The 17,696-nt window shown below is 34.0% G+C and overlaps 2 protein-coding genes and 1 long non-coding RNA gene across 6 annotated transcripts; 2 read left to right on the forward strand and 1 right to left on the reverse strand.

Annotated features, from left to right (window-relative positions):
- Positions 1-2,343: 2,343 nt before the first annotated feature.
- LOC110776249 (probable xyloglucan galactosyltransferase GT11) lies at positions 2,344-3,777 on the forward strand. The gene has a single exon (XM_021980798.2). The coding sequence runs from the start codon at positions 2,344-2,346 to the stop codon at positions 3,775-3,777; it is 1,434 nt and encodes a 477-aa protein (XP_021836490.2).
- A 626-nt stretch (positions 3,778-4,403) lies between these two features.
- LOC110776250 (probable xyloglucan galactosyltransferase GT11) lies at positions 4,404-6,390 on the reverse strand. The gene has a single exon (XM_056834589.1). It carries the CDS (start codon positions 6,055-6,057, stop codon positions 4,648-4,650), a length of 1,410 nt encoding a protein of 469 aa, XP_056690567.1. The 5' UTR covers positions 6,058-6,390; the 3' UTR covers positions 4,404-4,647.
- Positions 6,391-10,698: 4,308 nt separating this feature from the next.
- On the forward strand, positions 10,699-14,447 carry LOC130465733 (uncharacterized). Of its 4 annotated transcripts, none has more exons than XR_008925744.1 (5): positions 10,699-11,268; positions 12,308-12,482; positions 12,992-13,338; positions 13,418-13,525; positions 14,194-14,447. It is a non-coding gene; the product is annotated as an uncharacterized lncRNA (long non-coding RNA). The 4 variants fall into 4 exon arrangements; XR_008925743.1 differs by having other exon boundaries at positions 10,700-12,141; XR_008925745.1 differs by having other exon boundaries at positions 10,700-12,482; positions 14,096-14,447.
- The last annotated feature ends 3,249 nt before the right edge of the window (positions 14,448-17,696 follow it).

Below are 17,696 nucleotides of genomic sequence, written 5' to 3' on the forward strand. Positions count from 1 at the left end.
AGAGAGGGAGAGCAAGGGAGGTGAAGTAGGGGAGAGCTTTGGCATATCTGGATTTCGCCTCATCGGCAAAGATAAAGGTAGTTTGGGTGGGAAATGGTAGTGGAGCGACAACAGAGTTGCGACAGAGGAGGGAGGGAGGAAGCAGGGAAGCGCGAGGAAGAGAGGGAAATCAGGGAAGCTTTTAGGAGGTTTGTCGGCACGGTTCTGGGAGGAGAGAAGGTAACGGAGGAGGCAGTGGCCTTAGGCGGGGGTGGTGGTTGGTCGACTCATTTGTGTTAATAGTGGCCGACAATGGTGGTTTTCAATTTTGAGATTTGATTGTTGTGGAAATTGAGAAAATGTAACAATCAATCAAAATTCAACTAAAAAATCGAAACAAGAGAGTAGAAAATGAAATGAAGAAACGTAAAATCGAGAGAATGAAGTAATTAAGGAGAAGCAGGGAGAAGAAGGGAGCATGAGGGCAGAGGCTAGATGAGATAGTGAGGCAGAATAAAGGAGAGACAAGGGGGAAGGAGAGATAAGGGAGAAGAGAGTTTTGTGTAAAAATAATAATTAAATATAAAATAATCTAAACCAATTACAAAGTAACATGTGGTATGCTTAATCTCTTTAAAAAAAAATTGACCAGCTATTAAGGTCGTAGGTAAAAAGGACTGTTTTTGGAAGATAACCCTCAAACGATGGATTATTCATAAATAACTCAAAAGCAGGATTGTTTTTAGAAGAACGGTCAAAGGTTCACAAATTATTAGGTACACCCGGTTGTATGTAGCTCTACATGCAACCAGATCGTTTTGTATTTTCTAATCTCTCAAAAAAAGCACATTTTTCAGTTTAAAAGCACATTTTCAGTTAAAAAGCACATTTTTCAGTTTAAAATCACATTTTTACAATTTTAATGCACATTTGTTTTTCAAATATTATGATATTGCATGCATATCTTCTTCCAATTGGGGAAAAAACCTAAACTTAAAAGGTGAGCAACCAACATCAGTTTACATATCCTCTCAAATTCTTCGCGCTCGTATGTTCTTTTGTACTAACAATGTGTTATTTTGAAATGTATCTGCTTTTAAGCTATAAAAAATGTACTTTAACCTGTAAAAATGTGCTTTAAACTATAAATGTGCTTTTTAAGGGGTTAAAAATCATAACTACCCGGTTGCATGTAGAGCTACATACAACCGGGTGTACCATTTACCAATTGGTCAAAGGTTGGCTTATTTTTTTACAAATTTTCCCTTTAAAAAAATACATTACCTAGCTACTTTAGGAAACTAAGATAAAAATGAAATAAAAACATAATTCCATTACCATAAATTATTACCATAATATATGGAAAAGTGAATCAATATTATTTTTTCCTTTATGATATAATTTTATTTCTGTATTATTATAACTTTTTAATTTGATAACAAATTTAAATAATATTGATGAATGGCCGGACTTCTAACGTTAGTCTACTGTTAATATTAATACATGGTGAGTACGAATGTTAATTAAAATAATAAGATATGGTAAATAGACTAACATTAGAAGTCCATTTATCAAAATTGTACTCAATTTCAACTATGTGGCATTTGACTAACTCAGTTATGCTCGGGTTTTTTCAAAAATTAGTCTTGGGTTAGTCATTCGGGTTTGATTAATTTTATTAGATCGATCTACGTACAAGTACACAAAAATAATCATTAAATTTGTATTGTAATATGCAAATTTAGTTCATTTGAATATTTTTTTCACAACTTTGAATTTATACTTTTTCATATATCATTTTTATTTTCACGTTTTCCTAATATCGCAAGTCTTTTTATTTAAAATAATAAATTATTTTAGTAGTAACCGTGCTTTGCACAGACACTGAACTGGTTTATACAAATTCAAAGAAGTGATTTTTCTTTTTTCGAAAAAATGTTAGTGAAAGTTAAATACAGAGTACGTAATAAAACACATCTTAAATAACAAGTGTATCTCAAAGAAATAATTCCTCAAGAAGATAACAATCCAAGAAAATCCTTGGATATTTTTATTTTAAAAAAAAATATTTTGACTTCTAAGGTAAAGAATCATTTTCCCGAGAGTAACAAATCAATTTTGATGACATTTATACAATAAAATCTTGAATTCTTGATTACTCTCCAAAAATATATGCCATTATTTTATTTTTCTTTTATTTTGTTATTCTTCATATTATTATTCAACATTGCCTAGCCTTTAGAGGGCTCGTTCAATTCATATAGGAGAAATTTGCATAATTTAAATCAAATTATGCTCTCCTTATTAATCCCAAAAAAACCAAGATTAGGCTTAATGCCATTCTTCATGCATTCTCCATTACAAATGGCTATTGCAACATTGTTAATGTTGTGCCTTACACTACCTGCCTTCTTCTACTACTACTCCTCAATCCTTTATGAAAATACAATGTTTGTTACAAATTGCAAAATTGGTTGGCGGTTTCCTGATATGAAGATATCACCAAGAGTTGATCAACTGCAAAAATCTGATTCAAAAGCAGTAGACAGCATTCATGTAAAGAAAGATCCTTGCACGGGCCGTTACATTTACATACATGATCTTCCTCCAAGGTTCAACCAAGACTTGCTTATAAACTGTAAAACTCTTTCAAAATGGATTGATTTCTGCCCTTATGTAAGTAATGACGGTTTAGGGCCTAGGATTATCAAGAAAAGTTGGTATAATACTAACCAGTTTATGTTATCTGTGATATTCCACAGTAGAATGAAGCAGTATGAGTGTTTAACTAAGAATTCTTCCTTAGCCTCAGCAGTTTATCTCCCATTTTACCCTGGTTTAGAGATCAGCCGGTTTCTTTGGAGCCAAGTAAACTGCTCTGTTAGGGATGCAGCAGCCTTGGATTTTGTGACTTGGGTAAGGGAAAAGCATGAGTGGACTCGAATGTCTGGTATGGATCACTTCTTTGTTGCAGGAAGAATCAGTTGGGATTTCAGTAGGATAGGTGGTGGTAATAGTACTGATAGTTGGGGTAGTAATTTACTGAGGTTGTCTGAAGTCATCAACATGACGGTATTAACAATTGAATCAAAAAAACCTTATGAAAACAATGAATTTGCGATCCCATATCCGACCTATTTCCATCCCTCGAGTATTAATGAAGTGCATGAGTGGCAGGAACGAGTGAGGAGATCATCGAAAGAAAGAAGAAGAAGATACCTCTTCTCGTTTGTTGGGGGCCCACGTCCCAATGCTACAAGATACATCAGAGGGGAGTTGATCAGTCAGTGTAAAAATGCGTTGAATCATCGTTGCAAGTTAGTTAACTGTGTGGAAAACAAAGAATTGTGTAAAACTCCAACACATATCATTGAGATGTTCATGAAGTCTGATTTCTGCCTGCAACCTCCTGGAGATTCATACACAAGAAGATCAACTTTTGATTCGATTTTAGCTGGTTGTATCCCTGTATTTTTCCACCCAGGATCAGCTTACATTCAATACTTGTGGCATTTTCCAAAGAATTACACAAAGTATTCTGTTTTCATACCAGAAGATGGGGTTATGAATGGTACTGTCAGAGTTGAAGAATTGCTGTCACAAATTTCAAAGGAAGATGTGTCTTCTATGAGGGAGGAAGTAATAAGAATGATACCAAGAATAATATATGCTCGAAAAAAATTGAACAAAATAGAAGACGCGTTTGATATTACTGTCACAAATGTCCTCGAAAGGATTGAAGATACCAGGAGACTAATTCGAGAAAGTAAAGACCTGAGCAGGACTGCAGGAGAGTAGGAGACTAATTTCTCAGAGAATTTATGCTGGAAGTATTTCGCAGCAGGTAATACTTGAGTGGGTTTCTTTGTTCTTATTAGCTTATACATATACACATAGATCCTTTGAGTGGTTCTTAGACACTTCACACAGTTACTTGAGATTTTGTTTGAAATTTTCGTTACAAAAATTTCAGTTCAAGAAGAATATATCGCTTACTAGAATCTTTGTATGTATCGATTTACTGTTAGTATTGTTACTGATAGACTACACTGTCATAGTTCCTTCTAATCTTTCGCGTTGATGAAATCAGTAAGAACTTATAAACTTGAGAACTACTTTTTACAGTGGCTCGGAAAGGGTTTTAGCTATAATACTCTTTTACAGAAAAAGCAGAGATTTCGTCATGCTTTCACCATAAGATTAATCCACACAGGTAGAACATTTTAGATTCTGAAGAATTTTTTCTTAGACAAAATGTGTAGGTAACAAATGTGAAGCAACATTTTTCTCTTTTAACCAAAAGACAAAGCTGTCAAGCTGAACAACTCGTCAGGTAAGAAACGTAAACAAAAATGGCTTTTTTGTCTCATCACTTTCGATTCATAATAAATGAAGATGATGACAATCATCATAAAATAGTTCAAACCAAAGTTACCTTGAATAAAATCATATTTTCTGATAATCATACAATTGATTCAAGACGAATTGTCTAGCTATAAAATCCTCCCTAAATCTGATGATTAGTTATCAGAATCCAACTCTAAAAAAGCTAAGCACTAAAAAACAATCATGAAGTCAGGAATTAAAATGTACCTAACTAAACCTTCCATTAGTGTTTTTCTCAAAAATTAGTCACCTCTTCTGCAAAATTTCCTGCACTTTTTTGTTTCAGAAGTAGGAATCCCATTCAGGCTTTCCATCTTTTCCATTGAAGTGATGCTTCCAGCTCGACTCCTCATTTCCCTCTTGAATTATCCTAGCATCCTTGATCCTCTCGAGAACTCTTTTAACAGCCACATCAAACGCGTCTTCAGATCTTTCCAGCTTATTTTGCGCGTAAATAACTCTTGGAATCAGACTTATTACCTCTTCTCTCAAAACAGAAACATAACTTTCAGGAATCTTTGACAGTAACTCCCCAACATTAACACTCCCATTTTTAATCCCATCAATTGGTATAAAAACAGAATACTTTGTGTAATTCTTAGGAAAATGCCACAAGTATTGAATATAAGCTGATCCAGGGTGGAAAAACACAGGGATACAACCTGCTAAAATCGAATCAAAAGTTGATCTTCTTGTATATGAATCTCCAGGAGGTTGCAGGCAGAAATCAGACTGCATATATACCTTGATAAGATTCCTTGGACTGTTACATAAATCATCCTTATGATAACAATTAATTAACCTGCAACGATTTCTTGACATGTTTATACACTGATTGATCAACTCTCCTCTGACTGAACCTGTCATATTTGGGCGTGGCGCCCCACCAAACGCAAAGAGGTATGTTCTGTTCCTCGATTTCCTCACTTGATCCTGCCACTCAAACACCTCTCTATCATCAGAGGGATGGAAATAGGTCGGATACGGGATTGCAAAATCATTGCTCCCATAAGGGCTTGATTCAATGGTTAACATTGTCATATTTTTAACTTCAGGCAAGTTTAAGAGTATACTTCCCCATGATCCAAAGTTTGTGTTTCTTGGCCTCCTGAAATCCCAATTGATTCTTCCAGCTACAAAGAAGTGATCTTTACCAAGCATCCGGGCCCATTCGGGCTTCTCCCTCAACCAAGAAGCAAAATCAAGGGCTGCTGCATCCTTCACAGAAGAGTTAAACCCGCCCCAAAGAAACCGGCCTATTTCTAAACCAGGGTAAAATGGGGCATAGATTGCTGATGCTATCAAGGAACTACTTGTTAAACACTCATAATTCTTCATCCTGTTATGAAATATTAGTGATAACATAAACTGGTTAGTAGCATACCAGCTTTTCTCGTTGAGTTCAGGGCCAAAACCTTCGTTTATCACGTACGGGCAGAAATCGAACCATTCACTAAGTTCATGGCATTTTGTTACCAAGTCATGGTTGAATCTTGTAGGAAGATCATGCATGTATATGTAACGCCCTGAACATGGATCTTCTTGTACTACATGGATTCGTGTCTTCTCTGTAGGAATTATTACAGAAGAAAACAGACTGATTGTTTTGTAGGATGATAAGTAATGAAAAGTATGCAGTGAAAGGAAGAATAACAGTAATAATGCACTAATCATACACCGGCAGAAAACCATTGATTCAGAGTACTATTTTTTATTTTTAAGTTTTGTTTTGTTAATATGGCTGTGATGGGGAGTAAAAGATTTTTTTTGTAAGTCTTATTCTAAAGATTTAAAACAATAACAGCTAAATGATTGGTGATTTACTTTTACCAAATCTAGCTTCTTATTCTCATTTCTGTTATGAAAATATATTATTTCCTTCTATATTTTATTTACTCCTACACTTGGGAGGATTTAATTTAATTTGTACCGGTTAGAGCTGAGAGAATTATATTATAATTATGACCCTAGTACATAAAATCATAAGTTTTTTATTTTTTTTTCTATTTGAAAATTATTTTTTGACAGAAGTATTTTACTCGATTTTATGATTTATGTCCAAATGTGAAAAATCATGATACTACATTACTATGACAAGAAAAAAAAAAAAAAAAAGCATGACGAAAAAACACCACATATTATAATCATCAACTAGTGTGTGGTCCGGGCGTTGCCCCGGATTTTGACATTTATTCGGGTTTATGTTTTGTAAATATGTGCCCATATAGATGGTATCTTCATCAAATTAGCGATGATGACACAAGATTAGTGACCGATCAACAACCGTCCTAATCTGAAACCCCACATCAGAAAATCAAAATAAAGCTGAATCCTTTTCTTCGTCATTAGTGGATTAATTACTTAATCTCCGTCAATGTTTCCCCTCTTACTCATTATTACACTCTATTACCCCCGAACTTTTTGTAATGTGAGGCCTAAGTTAGGAAAGTAATAATTTTACATTTATAAATCATTTCATTTTTTTTTCACTCACTTATATTAAATTTAGTATTTATTGTAAAAAAGAATATATATGTTTATATGGAAAAATACAACATAAATTTGTAGTTGGTTAAGATGGTAGAAAGTGTAACTTTTAACAAATGAGGTTTGGTGTTCGATCCTTGCTACATGTTTTTATGGTTGTAAATGACATGTCAATTAGTGGTAACGTGTCGTAATAAGGAGAGGCATACTTAACACGTATTATGTTCTTAAAAACGGCTTTGAATATATGATTATAGATATAATCTATTTCAATAGAATATACTTTTTGTATTTGATCAATATTATACAAACTAACTCTCTTGTACTTGGAATTTCTTTAGAAATTCTCATTATACTTAGAAGCGGAATTACGCTAAATGTTGGTGTCTAAATTTTTTATTTTTTCACCTTTTAGGACTCCAATTTTTTTTTCCACCTTTTGGGACCTCATTTCCATTTTATGGTTGTAAATGACACGTCATAATGTTGATTAATGGTAACGTGGCGTAATAAGGAGAGGCATACTTGACACGTATACGTTCTTAAAAACGCCTTTGAATATATGATTATAGATATAATCTATTTCAATTAAATAGAATATACTTTTTGTATTTAATCAATATTATACAAACTAACTCTCTTGTACTTGGAATTTCTTTAGAAATTCTTATTATACTTACAAGCGGAATTACGCTAAATGTTGGCAGCGCGTCTCCTGTGAGACCGGTCACACCATCAACTTGATGGTGTGACGAGCGCGAAACCAATAGCGACCTTCCCTAAAACTATATAAAAAAAGTAACAGATCTAAACTATAGAAGTAACATACCTAAACTAAAAAAGTACCTCCTCTAAAATTATATAAAAAAAAAACGTAACATGTCTAAACTATAGAAGTAACATACCTAAACTAAAAAAGTACCTCATCTAAAATTATAAAAAAAAAAGTAACATGTCTAAACTATAGAAGTAACATACCTAAACTAAAAAAAAAATACCTCCTCTAAAATTATTAAAAAAAAGTAACATGTCTAAACTATAGAAGTAACATACCTAAACTAAGAAGGTATCTCCCCTAAAACTACTCCGTATAAAAAAAGTAACATGTATATACCATAGAAGTAACATACCTAAACTAAAAAAAGTACTTCCTCTAAAATTATATAAAAAAAAGTAACATGTCTAAACTATAGAAGTAACATGCCTAAACTAAGAAGGTATCTCCCCTAAAACTACTCCGTATAAAAAAAGTAACATGTATAAACTATAGAAGTAACATACCTAAACAACAAAAAGCACCTCCTCTAAAATTATAAAAAAGTAACATGTCTAAACTATAGAAGTAACATACCTAAATTCGCAAGTGTGAAATGGTCTCACCATCAGTTGATGGTGAGGACAGTCTCATATAAGAATTTGGGAAATGTTGGTGTCTAAATTTTTGATTTTTTCACCTTTTAGGACTCCAATTTTTTTTTCACCTTTTGGGACCTCATTTCCATTTTCCGGTCATTTAATCATAGCTTAACTCACCGGTAACCATACCAACATTATATACCAAAAAAAATACAAAAATAAACAAAAAAACTAAATTTGAACACTTGAATAATGAGTTAAGCTAAAGTATGGGTCCAACCTTTTAATTTTTTCACCTTTTAGGACGCGGACTTTTTTTTCATCTTTTGGAGCCCCATTCTCATATTTTCATACCACATTATTTACAAAAAACAATAAAATGCAAAAAAGTAATTTTTAACACTCGAAACAACAACAACAACAACAACAACAACAACAACAACAACAACAACAACAACAACAACAACAACAACAACAACAACAACAACAACAATCCCGTCAAAAAAATAAAAATAATAATAACATGGTCTTAATTCATAGTTCATTTTCTTTAAGAATCCCCGTATAATTAAAACTCTACAAACTTTTATATACGGTGGTCTTACACAAAAGGCTGCATTGGTGTCATGTAAGTTAAGCAATTGAACCAACTAGTTTTTACCCCGCGCGATGCACGAGTTTCTTCATTTAAAAATTCGGGTACATCATTTATGTCATATAAAGTAGGATACGCAAATTTTGAAAAAATAAAATGTGAAACATTTGGCGTTTAATGATATTAAATTTAGAATATGAAATAAATAAAAGTATTTTTGAAATAAAATGAATATCTAAGTAATTAAGGAGGAGAATGGGAAAGGATGAATATAAATGCTGAATTAACAAAAAAATTTAAAAAATAAAAAAGAGATGACACGTGGCATCGTTACATGCAAACATTGTGTTTTAAAATATTAGAATATATTATTTAAGCACTAGAATTAATTATTTAAGTACATGAACTAATTATTTAAGCACTGGAACCAATTAGTTAAGCACTGAAACAAATTATTTAAGCAATCAAAGCGGTCTTTTCGTTAAAGCGGTCATACACAAAAGTTGTCGTTAAAACTCGATAGTAGTCTTTTCAAACTCTATAGATAATATTCTCACGTTTGTAAGACCTTCAATAGTTGAAGCTTAATTTATATAATCCAATAAGAATTGATTTTAGTATGTTGTGGAAATTTTGAAGTTGGGAATTGCTGATGAGTGTTGATCGGGTTATGCATAAATCATTTTGTACTTGATCAATTATTTATTCTCGAAAGACAACCAAGGACCAGAATGATCTATGCTTAACTCATGATAAAAAAAAAACCTATTTCACTTAAAATCAATCCATTTTCATTATTTTCACAAATTTCTAGAGACATTATTAATATTATTCAAACTTGTATAAAAATAGTCTAGTAATAAATGTGGCCGTAAATATGAATTATATATCATATAATTTTAAGCAAATCAAGTTACCTGCACAAAACTAAGGTATCGATAGGATCACTAAATCACTAATGGTCACCACATAATGTGCAAGGGATAAAAGCATAAATAATTTTGAGGATATAATATTACTAAATATATAGAATAAGATTAACATGTAAATAATTATTTACCTCTGTACTCTTTAGATTGTTTAATGCACAAATCAATTTGTTTATGGGCTAAAATTTATGAATTAAATTACATTATTTTTTCAATTTGATCTTATTATGTAAAATAATTATAATATAAATTTTAATAATTGACTTTGAATTACATGGAAACATAATGAGGTCTCAAGGGTGAAAAATAAAGTTCGGGTCCTGAAAGTTGAAAAAACGCAAAAGGGTAATCCTCAAAATTTGGTTTCACTTTAACTTTTTTAACCCAAGGACCTAACCTTTTAAAAGCACTCTAGTTAAGTTAGACCGGAAAAGTGAAATGAGGCCCAAACGGTGAAAAATAAAAATTATAGGTCATAAACGGTAAAAAAATCCAAAAGGTTGGACCCTAGATATTAGCTTAACTCCTTAGAAGCGCATATTATCTTAGTGGGACAATTGGGACGCGGACATGGTCTTTATCAGCCAAACTACTTGGGCATTAGGTCTCATGTGAGTAGGATTGGTTAGCCATGCTTCATAATTGGAAAAACGGGAACCGTGAAAATACATACCAGTTTTTTACTAACGTGTCAAATTTGTTTAAATTAATTTTTAAAAAAATCATCTATCTTTGTATACCGGTCATTTCAAATTAAAAAAATGTACTATATATATATAGAATCGGGATCCGGTGAGAACCACCCCTTAAGATGAGAACTGAGAACTAATCTCAGCCGTCAATCAAACCAATCAAACGGCTGAAGATTTGCCCGAAAAAACGAAAATAGTAAGGGTAAATTAGTAATTACCCGCGATGAATGACCTTCCCCCACTCCCCCAATTTTCAGATTTTTCTCTCTCTCTTCCTCCCTCCTCTCATGTGAACGCGCGCTCTCTCTCCCTCCTCCTCCTTTCTCATATTCCCTTCTTCTAATTTCCACGATATTTGTTCTACCTTCAATTCTGCGTTTTGTTTTTCAATTTCTTTGTAATTTTTATTTTCGAACATGTTAAATTAGGTTTTCTCGTTTGTTGATTTTGTGTTTACTTTTTCTGATTTTATGTTTACTTTTTGTTGATGCTGTGTTTACTTTTGATGATATTGTGTTTACTTTTGCTGATAATATCTTTACATTTTCGATTCCTCTAATTCCTTCACCTTCTTTGCAATTATCCTCTTTCAATTCGCCAGGTACATATTCAAATTTTCAATTTTGTGCCATGTATCGCTATTTTGATTCCTTCGCAATTGTTGAAGTTAGGGTTTCAAGAATTCTTTGTTTTAGCGTTTTAATTTGCGATTTGATTACTGAAATTAGGTATTTTCAAATTGTAGTAATCAAAATTTTGATAGAAAACGAGTATTAGGACCTACTGATCCATTATTCTTCCAGTCATGAGCTAGTGGAGTGGTTGGCTGGTTTTGTGCTACTAGGTAAGTTTGTGCAGACTGCTTTACATTTAATCAAAGAAGTGAATTAGAAGTCTCATTTTCTTTAGTTTTTTGACTGAACTAGTGTTGTTATATTTGTAGTTTATTAGTCGTGTTTCTTTTGTTTCCACGGTGTGATATTGTATGCTATTTATCACAAGTCATCTTTCCTGCAATTTGGAGTTGAAGATTGTGGGCTATGATCCGAGGCAAAACACGAGTTGTTGTGTTGTTGATGTATGTTATAGTCAGACAGTTGGTCATTGGCTAGGTCTGCACTGGTGAACATGGCCCTTAGTTGAATTTCGCCTTTGCTATGCTGCTGCGTTGTTGGTGCTGCAAATCTGCTGGGCATTTCAAGCAGGATGTTGCTTGATGCTTAGTGGTTTTATTTGGAGTTGTTTGTGTCATTTTGGCCTTTGTTGTCCAAAGTTTACTTTGTGGTTTTTGTTTGATTCTTGCCGAGCTTTTTGATGTATCATATCTTGAAGTATGTAGCGATTTCGACTATTTTTTCCTGATGCACCTGTAGTTCCTCTATCTTAGATATAAATTGCTCAACTTTTGTCAATTTACATAAAAGGCAGTAGTATATTGTGTTACGTCTTGTGAATGATTGGTTACTTGGGGTGGGTTCTATCCTAACAGTAGCTTACGGTAGCATTGATCAATGTTTTTGGCATTATGTGTTAGTAGTTCTGGTCAGAGTCGACTTATTATCAAAGTTGACTCATTGACTTATGCTTCTCAACGAATTTTGTTTTCTTGTGAATGTCTTGGCCAAGGGAGAAGAGAAACACAATGAATAACACTATCCTACTAGCTCAGTAGGGAAAGTATTGTGCGAATGCACAAATAAATGAGTTCGAATCCCATGTAGGTTCCTTTTTACTTTTTGTATTCTTTTATTTACTTTTAGTTTGAAAACCTTTACTTTAACCTTCATAGGAGTTTCTATGTTGTACGTATACTTTTTGAGATTTTTTGACTTGCTTTTGAGTTTTTTTAATTTACTTTTGAGTTTTTTTTTATGTTGCTGTAGCGCTCTTGTTTGCACGGTCAGTTTCAAATATGTTAGATGCAGCCTTTGTTCTAACCAGCTAGACACCCGCATTCCATTCTGCTGGTTGTGCAGGCCTGTGGGCAGTAGCTAGTTGTAGTCCTGATGCAGAATGTTTGGAGCTGGAGCGAACTGTTCAAAGTTGAATTTGTAGCAGGTCAGTTTAGATTTGTTTTTGCTTGTTGCTGATGTCTGCGTTTGTTCAGTTCATGGTCAATTTGAGCTGTTAGGTTTTAAGAAAATATTTAAGAAAAAAATAATTACAATCAAAGTTTCATTATTATTTGTTTACTTTTAGTCTACTTTTAGAGGGAGTTAATCTACTTTTAGAGGGATTTAGTCTACTTTTAGTGGGAGTTAATCTATTTGTAGAGGGATATAATCTACCAATTTTCCAGTGTCTTAAGTCTTAACCCACCAAACTACATAGACCACTTATTCCTACTAGATTTTTTCCCAACTGTTCTTAATTTTTTTTTTTACAATAGATGATTTGTGTAAATAATAGCTGGAAGAACTTGTAAGAAGATATAAGAATTTGAATTTTTCCATCTGATGCTTTTATCTAGAATTTGTTGTCCAAATCATTCTATACTTGTGTTTGACATATCATATAACAATATTAGCTACATAAGCCTTTAATCTCGTATTGTCCTCCTTTTGCAGTGAAGAAGAAGATGGGACTAGTCTCTATTTTGCTGAAATGGAATGAGTTAGACCCTCCATCTGAAGAGGAAAAGCTGAGAAACGAAAGAATATGTAGGCTTTACCATCATAATAGAAACCCATTTGTAGATCATCCAGAGTATGCTAATCTGATATGGACACAAGTCAGAAAAGTTCTTCTAACACCTTGAAGCCGAGGTCATCCATCCAGCAACTAGGACTCTGGAAAACATAACATTGATACCGTTGCATTGCACGCTTGTACGGGTACAGTAACTGTCATATCCAAGCTTGTAGAATAACCACCATCTGATGTCTCTACTGCAAAATAACCACTGCCCTTTGAGGTTATTTCTAGTGTGATGTTGTTATTTTTGCTTGACTTCTCAATTATATGGTCTGATTTGTTTTCGTTTGGTGCTGCAGGCCTGCTTAGTTATGTTAGGGATTATAGTATTGTTCAGATTCTCCTCTGTTGCTGCTGTTAAAGGTTTGATAGGCTTCAGGGTTATTGTTGATTAGTCTAGTAATAAGGTAAGTTTGCAACCCGTTTGCTATTGTTTTTTTGCTGCAGTCCTATATATTATCCTTTGGTGTTATTTACTTTTCGTTTAAAAACCTTTACTTTGAATTATTTCGATTTACTTTTTTTTTTGGTTTTTACTTTACTTTTATTTAACTAGCCTACTAGCTCAATTGGTAGAGCATCAAAAATGTGGGTTCGATTCCCACGTAGGTTCCTGTTTACTTTTTGTATTATTTATTAATTGAAAAACCTTTACTTTAACTTATAAACTCCAATAATCGGAGTTTTCTAGTTTTTTTTTTTATTTACTTTTTGTATTATTTTATTTACTTTATAGTTGAAAACCTTTACTTTGACATCCGACCATATTTCTTTCTTATAGTTTGTTTCATATTGTAGAGAGATGAAAGTCAATGACTCTTTGCTCGATCATTTGCCACTTTGAACTATTTGATTGTAATAAGTTTTTGAGATTTTCTGATTTACTTCTAAGATTTTTAGTTTACTTTTGAGTTTAAATTATTTACTTATGAGTTTAAATTGTTTACTTTTGAATTTAAATTATTTACTTTTTGAAGGTTTGTCAGAGATAAAACTTCCTCAGGGATATTTCCGTGTAAGAAGTTTGAACTTATATTAAGCATCTCAAGTGAACATAGATGTTCGATCTTTGCAGGTATCGAACCCCATAAACCTAGTGAAACCATAGTAAGAACCTTCAAGCTTGGTAATTGAAGAAGGGTTATGACCAAATAATCAAGTGAGAAATTATGATGCAAAAACTTATATGTTTATTGTCTTTACTTTTGTAATTTAAGCTTTCCGTTTGAAAAAAGTTTTATAATTCTTTCTTTTTAGTTTAACTTATGAAGTACTGATTGTACATGTTCTTCATAATATTTTGATTTACTTTTGATTTATTATGATTTACTTTTGAGTTTCTTTTATTTACTTTTTATTTTTTTACTTTACTTTTCGAGACAACCTATGTAGGAATCGAACCTACATCTACTATGCATATATGCATAGTGCTCTACCATTTGAGCTAATAGGTTTAAGCGCATCTACTAACCAAATACTCAGCCCTAGATAGTTCAACCAACATAATCTTCGCAATCAATTATTTATCACAATTCTATCAACTAAACAAATATTCCTTCCAAAATAACAATGATCATCACTCAATTAAACTCAGAAGACCAAAGAAATCACAGTAATAAAACTTTTATATAGACATCATCATCAGTCAAGATATCATTATCAGTGAATAAAACTCCACCAGGTTATACATTGATCAACCTCCAATTCCATTCATTCATTCATCAAATTACATTACATTACAACTAATAAAACGAAAACATGAAACAAATTCCATATTACCCCACATCAAGCAGACTCCTTCGCCGGGACAGGGACAACAATAGCAGCAGGGATAGAGTCCATAGCCCTAACAGGAGAAGCAGGAATGGCGACGTAACCGGTCTTCTGTTCAAGCAAGTGCCTCTCCAGCACAGCCAACAGTATTAGATTACATAGTGAAAGGCTGACAATTGCATTTGGGCTCCTAAGAACAACTGAACTAACCAGTAACAAGTAACGCGGTCTCGCAAAACTAGTTTACTCATAAGTCTAGAGAAACAGAACTACTGTATTGGTGCTACTGTATTTAATAGGTGTTGTCAAGTTGGAAAATCGGAAGGCTGCAACTGAAGGAAATAATGCCCTTGGTCCAAGTATGCATATAATATTAAGTCTAATAAATGCGGTTCAGTATTAATTAACAAGTTAATAATTCAGTGAGATCAAGTGAGCTGAATGCCTAGCTAGAGGCCGCTTCAGTTCAAGTGGAATTAATTATATTAATCCACAGCTTACTCTTGACTGAACCCGTAGGGTCACACAAATAGTACGTAAACGGATCAAGTATTTAATGGCATTAAATACTCCATCTGTGGATATTCGGAATCGACGGATCTTGGTTTCAGTGGGAGCTGAGATCGTCATAAGCAAGAAATGAATACTCCGGAAACGATGATATTGCCGGAAACGGAAATATGGATCGTATCGGAAATATAAATATTATCCAAGTCGTAGATGTTGCCGGAAACGGAAACATGGTACGTGTCGGAAAATATTAATGGAAATGGAAATATTGCCGGAACCGGAAATATTGTCTGAATCAGAAATATTATCGGAATCGAAAAATAATTCCGGAAACGGAAATATTAAATATTTGTTCGAAACGAAAATTAATTCCGGAATCGGAAATGTTAAATATTGTTCGTATCGGAAATGAATTCCGGAATCGGGAAATTAATCGGAAGCGCGTCGTACGAATTAGCATCGGACGAGACTTGCTAGACGAAGGCCCAGCACGAAGCCAGGCCCGCGTCCAGCAAGCCTGCGCGCCATACAAGGCAGCCAAGGCCACGCCAGGCCCAGCGCAAGGCCAGGCCAAGGCGCGCGCACGAGTGGGTTGCGAGCTGCGCTGCTCGCGTGGGCCGCAAGGCTTGCGTGGGCTGAGCGCTCGCGAGGGTCGTGCTCGTGGGTGTTTGTGTCCGATACAAATCCTAAATCTAAAGGGGTTTGTTCAAAGATTAAATTCCTAATCCTATTAGGATAAAATAGTTAATAAGAGTTTTAATATAATTCTAATTAAGCTAATTAGTATCCTAGTAGGATTCCAATTCTTTTCCATAAACTCTATAAATATAGGCCTAGGGTCACATATTTAATAGACGATATTGAAGTATTCAAGGTAAGATTTTTAAGCAAAAATCAGCCAAACACTTGCACCCAAAATAGCCGAAAATCTAAGGAACCTTAAGGGCGATTCTAGTTGGTCAAGCTTAAGGCGGATCCGGACGTGCTGTGGACTATCTACGGAGGGACGACACTTGGAGTCCTAAAGACTTGTTCTTGTTCGGTTCGGGCGCAGCTAGGGAGGGCGCACTACAAAGTGTATGCATCTAAATTATGCTAAATGATTATGTGTAAATAATATGTTTCCTGGCTTTATGGTTTTTCCGCATGATTTATGTTTATTCATATGTATCATAACCTAACAGTGGTATCACGAGCCTCTTATTATTTTCATAATCTAAATTGCATGAACATGGTTAAATTTTACAAATTTGCAAAGAATTAAAGGGGTGATTAATTTTCGTAATTAATTGCAAATTGCGTTTATTTAATTATATGTACGCAGTTTTTCGGCAGTTTCTTCGTTACTCATCCAAATCGAGTAATTTTTGTGTCAATTCCGCATGTAAAAGGCATTCTAAAATTTTGACAAAAATAATAATTTTCGGCCGAACCCAGAATTCCCAAATTCGAAGCCTAACTATGACTTTTCGGAGGTTTTAGTTTTTCGAACGCAAAAGTTTGTAAATTTAAGATGTTAAATTAAGTATTTGCGATTCTTGTTGATAAATCTTGAGTTTTTGACTGACCTACTGTATATGTTTAACAATTATGAATGCCTAGACTTGTTAATTATACAACCTAATTTGTAATTATGATTAATTTGTTGAAATTCGAATAATTTAGAATTGATTTGATTTTCATGATTAATTAATAATTTAATTAGGTACGAATGATTAAAATCCACCATAAAAATTGTTAATTTATGTTAAATTTTTAATATTTATGACCTAGATTTGAATCCATGTTAATCGGAAATTAATTGATTAATAAATTTTCGATTTTTCGCCCTAAAATTATGAAATTAATATGATTTATTAATTTGTCATTAATTTTAAATTAAAATTTTTTAGTTTTTATGCAATTCGCTCATAAAACTTGCACGCACAAAGCAATGGACGCTACGTGTTACCCTTAAGGGGTGTTGTATAGTGCGGGCATGCTATGACGAGCAAGGGAGCTCGTCGCCCATGCGGTACGATGCAACGAGCAAAAGCCATGGCACACGAGCACAAGGCAGCACGCTGCCCTGTGTCGAGTGCTGTGCGCATATGGGCGAGTGGGCAAGGGCGAAGGGCCAAGGCGCAAGCCATCGGGCAGACGCGTGTGGGCAACAAGCGTGCTGCGCCACAGCGCGCGCTGCCACGCCCAGCAAGCAGGCAGACGCGAGGCAAGCAAGCGTGACGAGCGAGCGGGCGCGCGAAGCGTGGCCTGCACTGCTGCGTTGCGTGTGGCCTGCTTGCGTATTGCTACACG

Source organism: Spinacia oleracea, chromosome 1 (genome assembly GCF_020520425.1).
Source record: "Spinacia oleracea cultivar Varoflay chromosome 1, BTI_SOV_V1, whole genome shotgun sequence".
Classification (NCBI taxonomy): domain Eukaryota; kingdom Viridiplantae; phylum Streptophyta; class Magnoliopsida; order Caryophyllales; family Amaranthaceae; genus Spinacia; species Spinacia oleracea.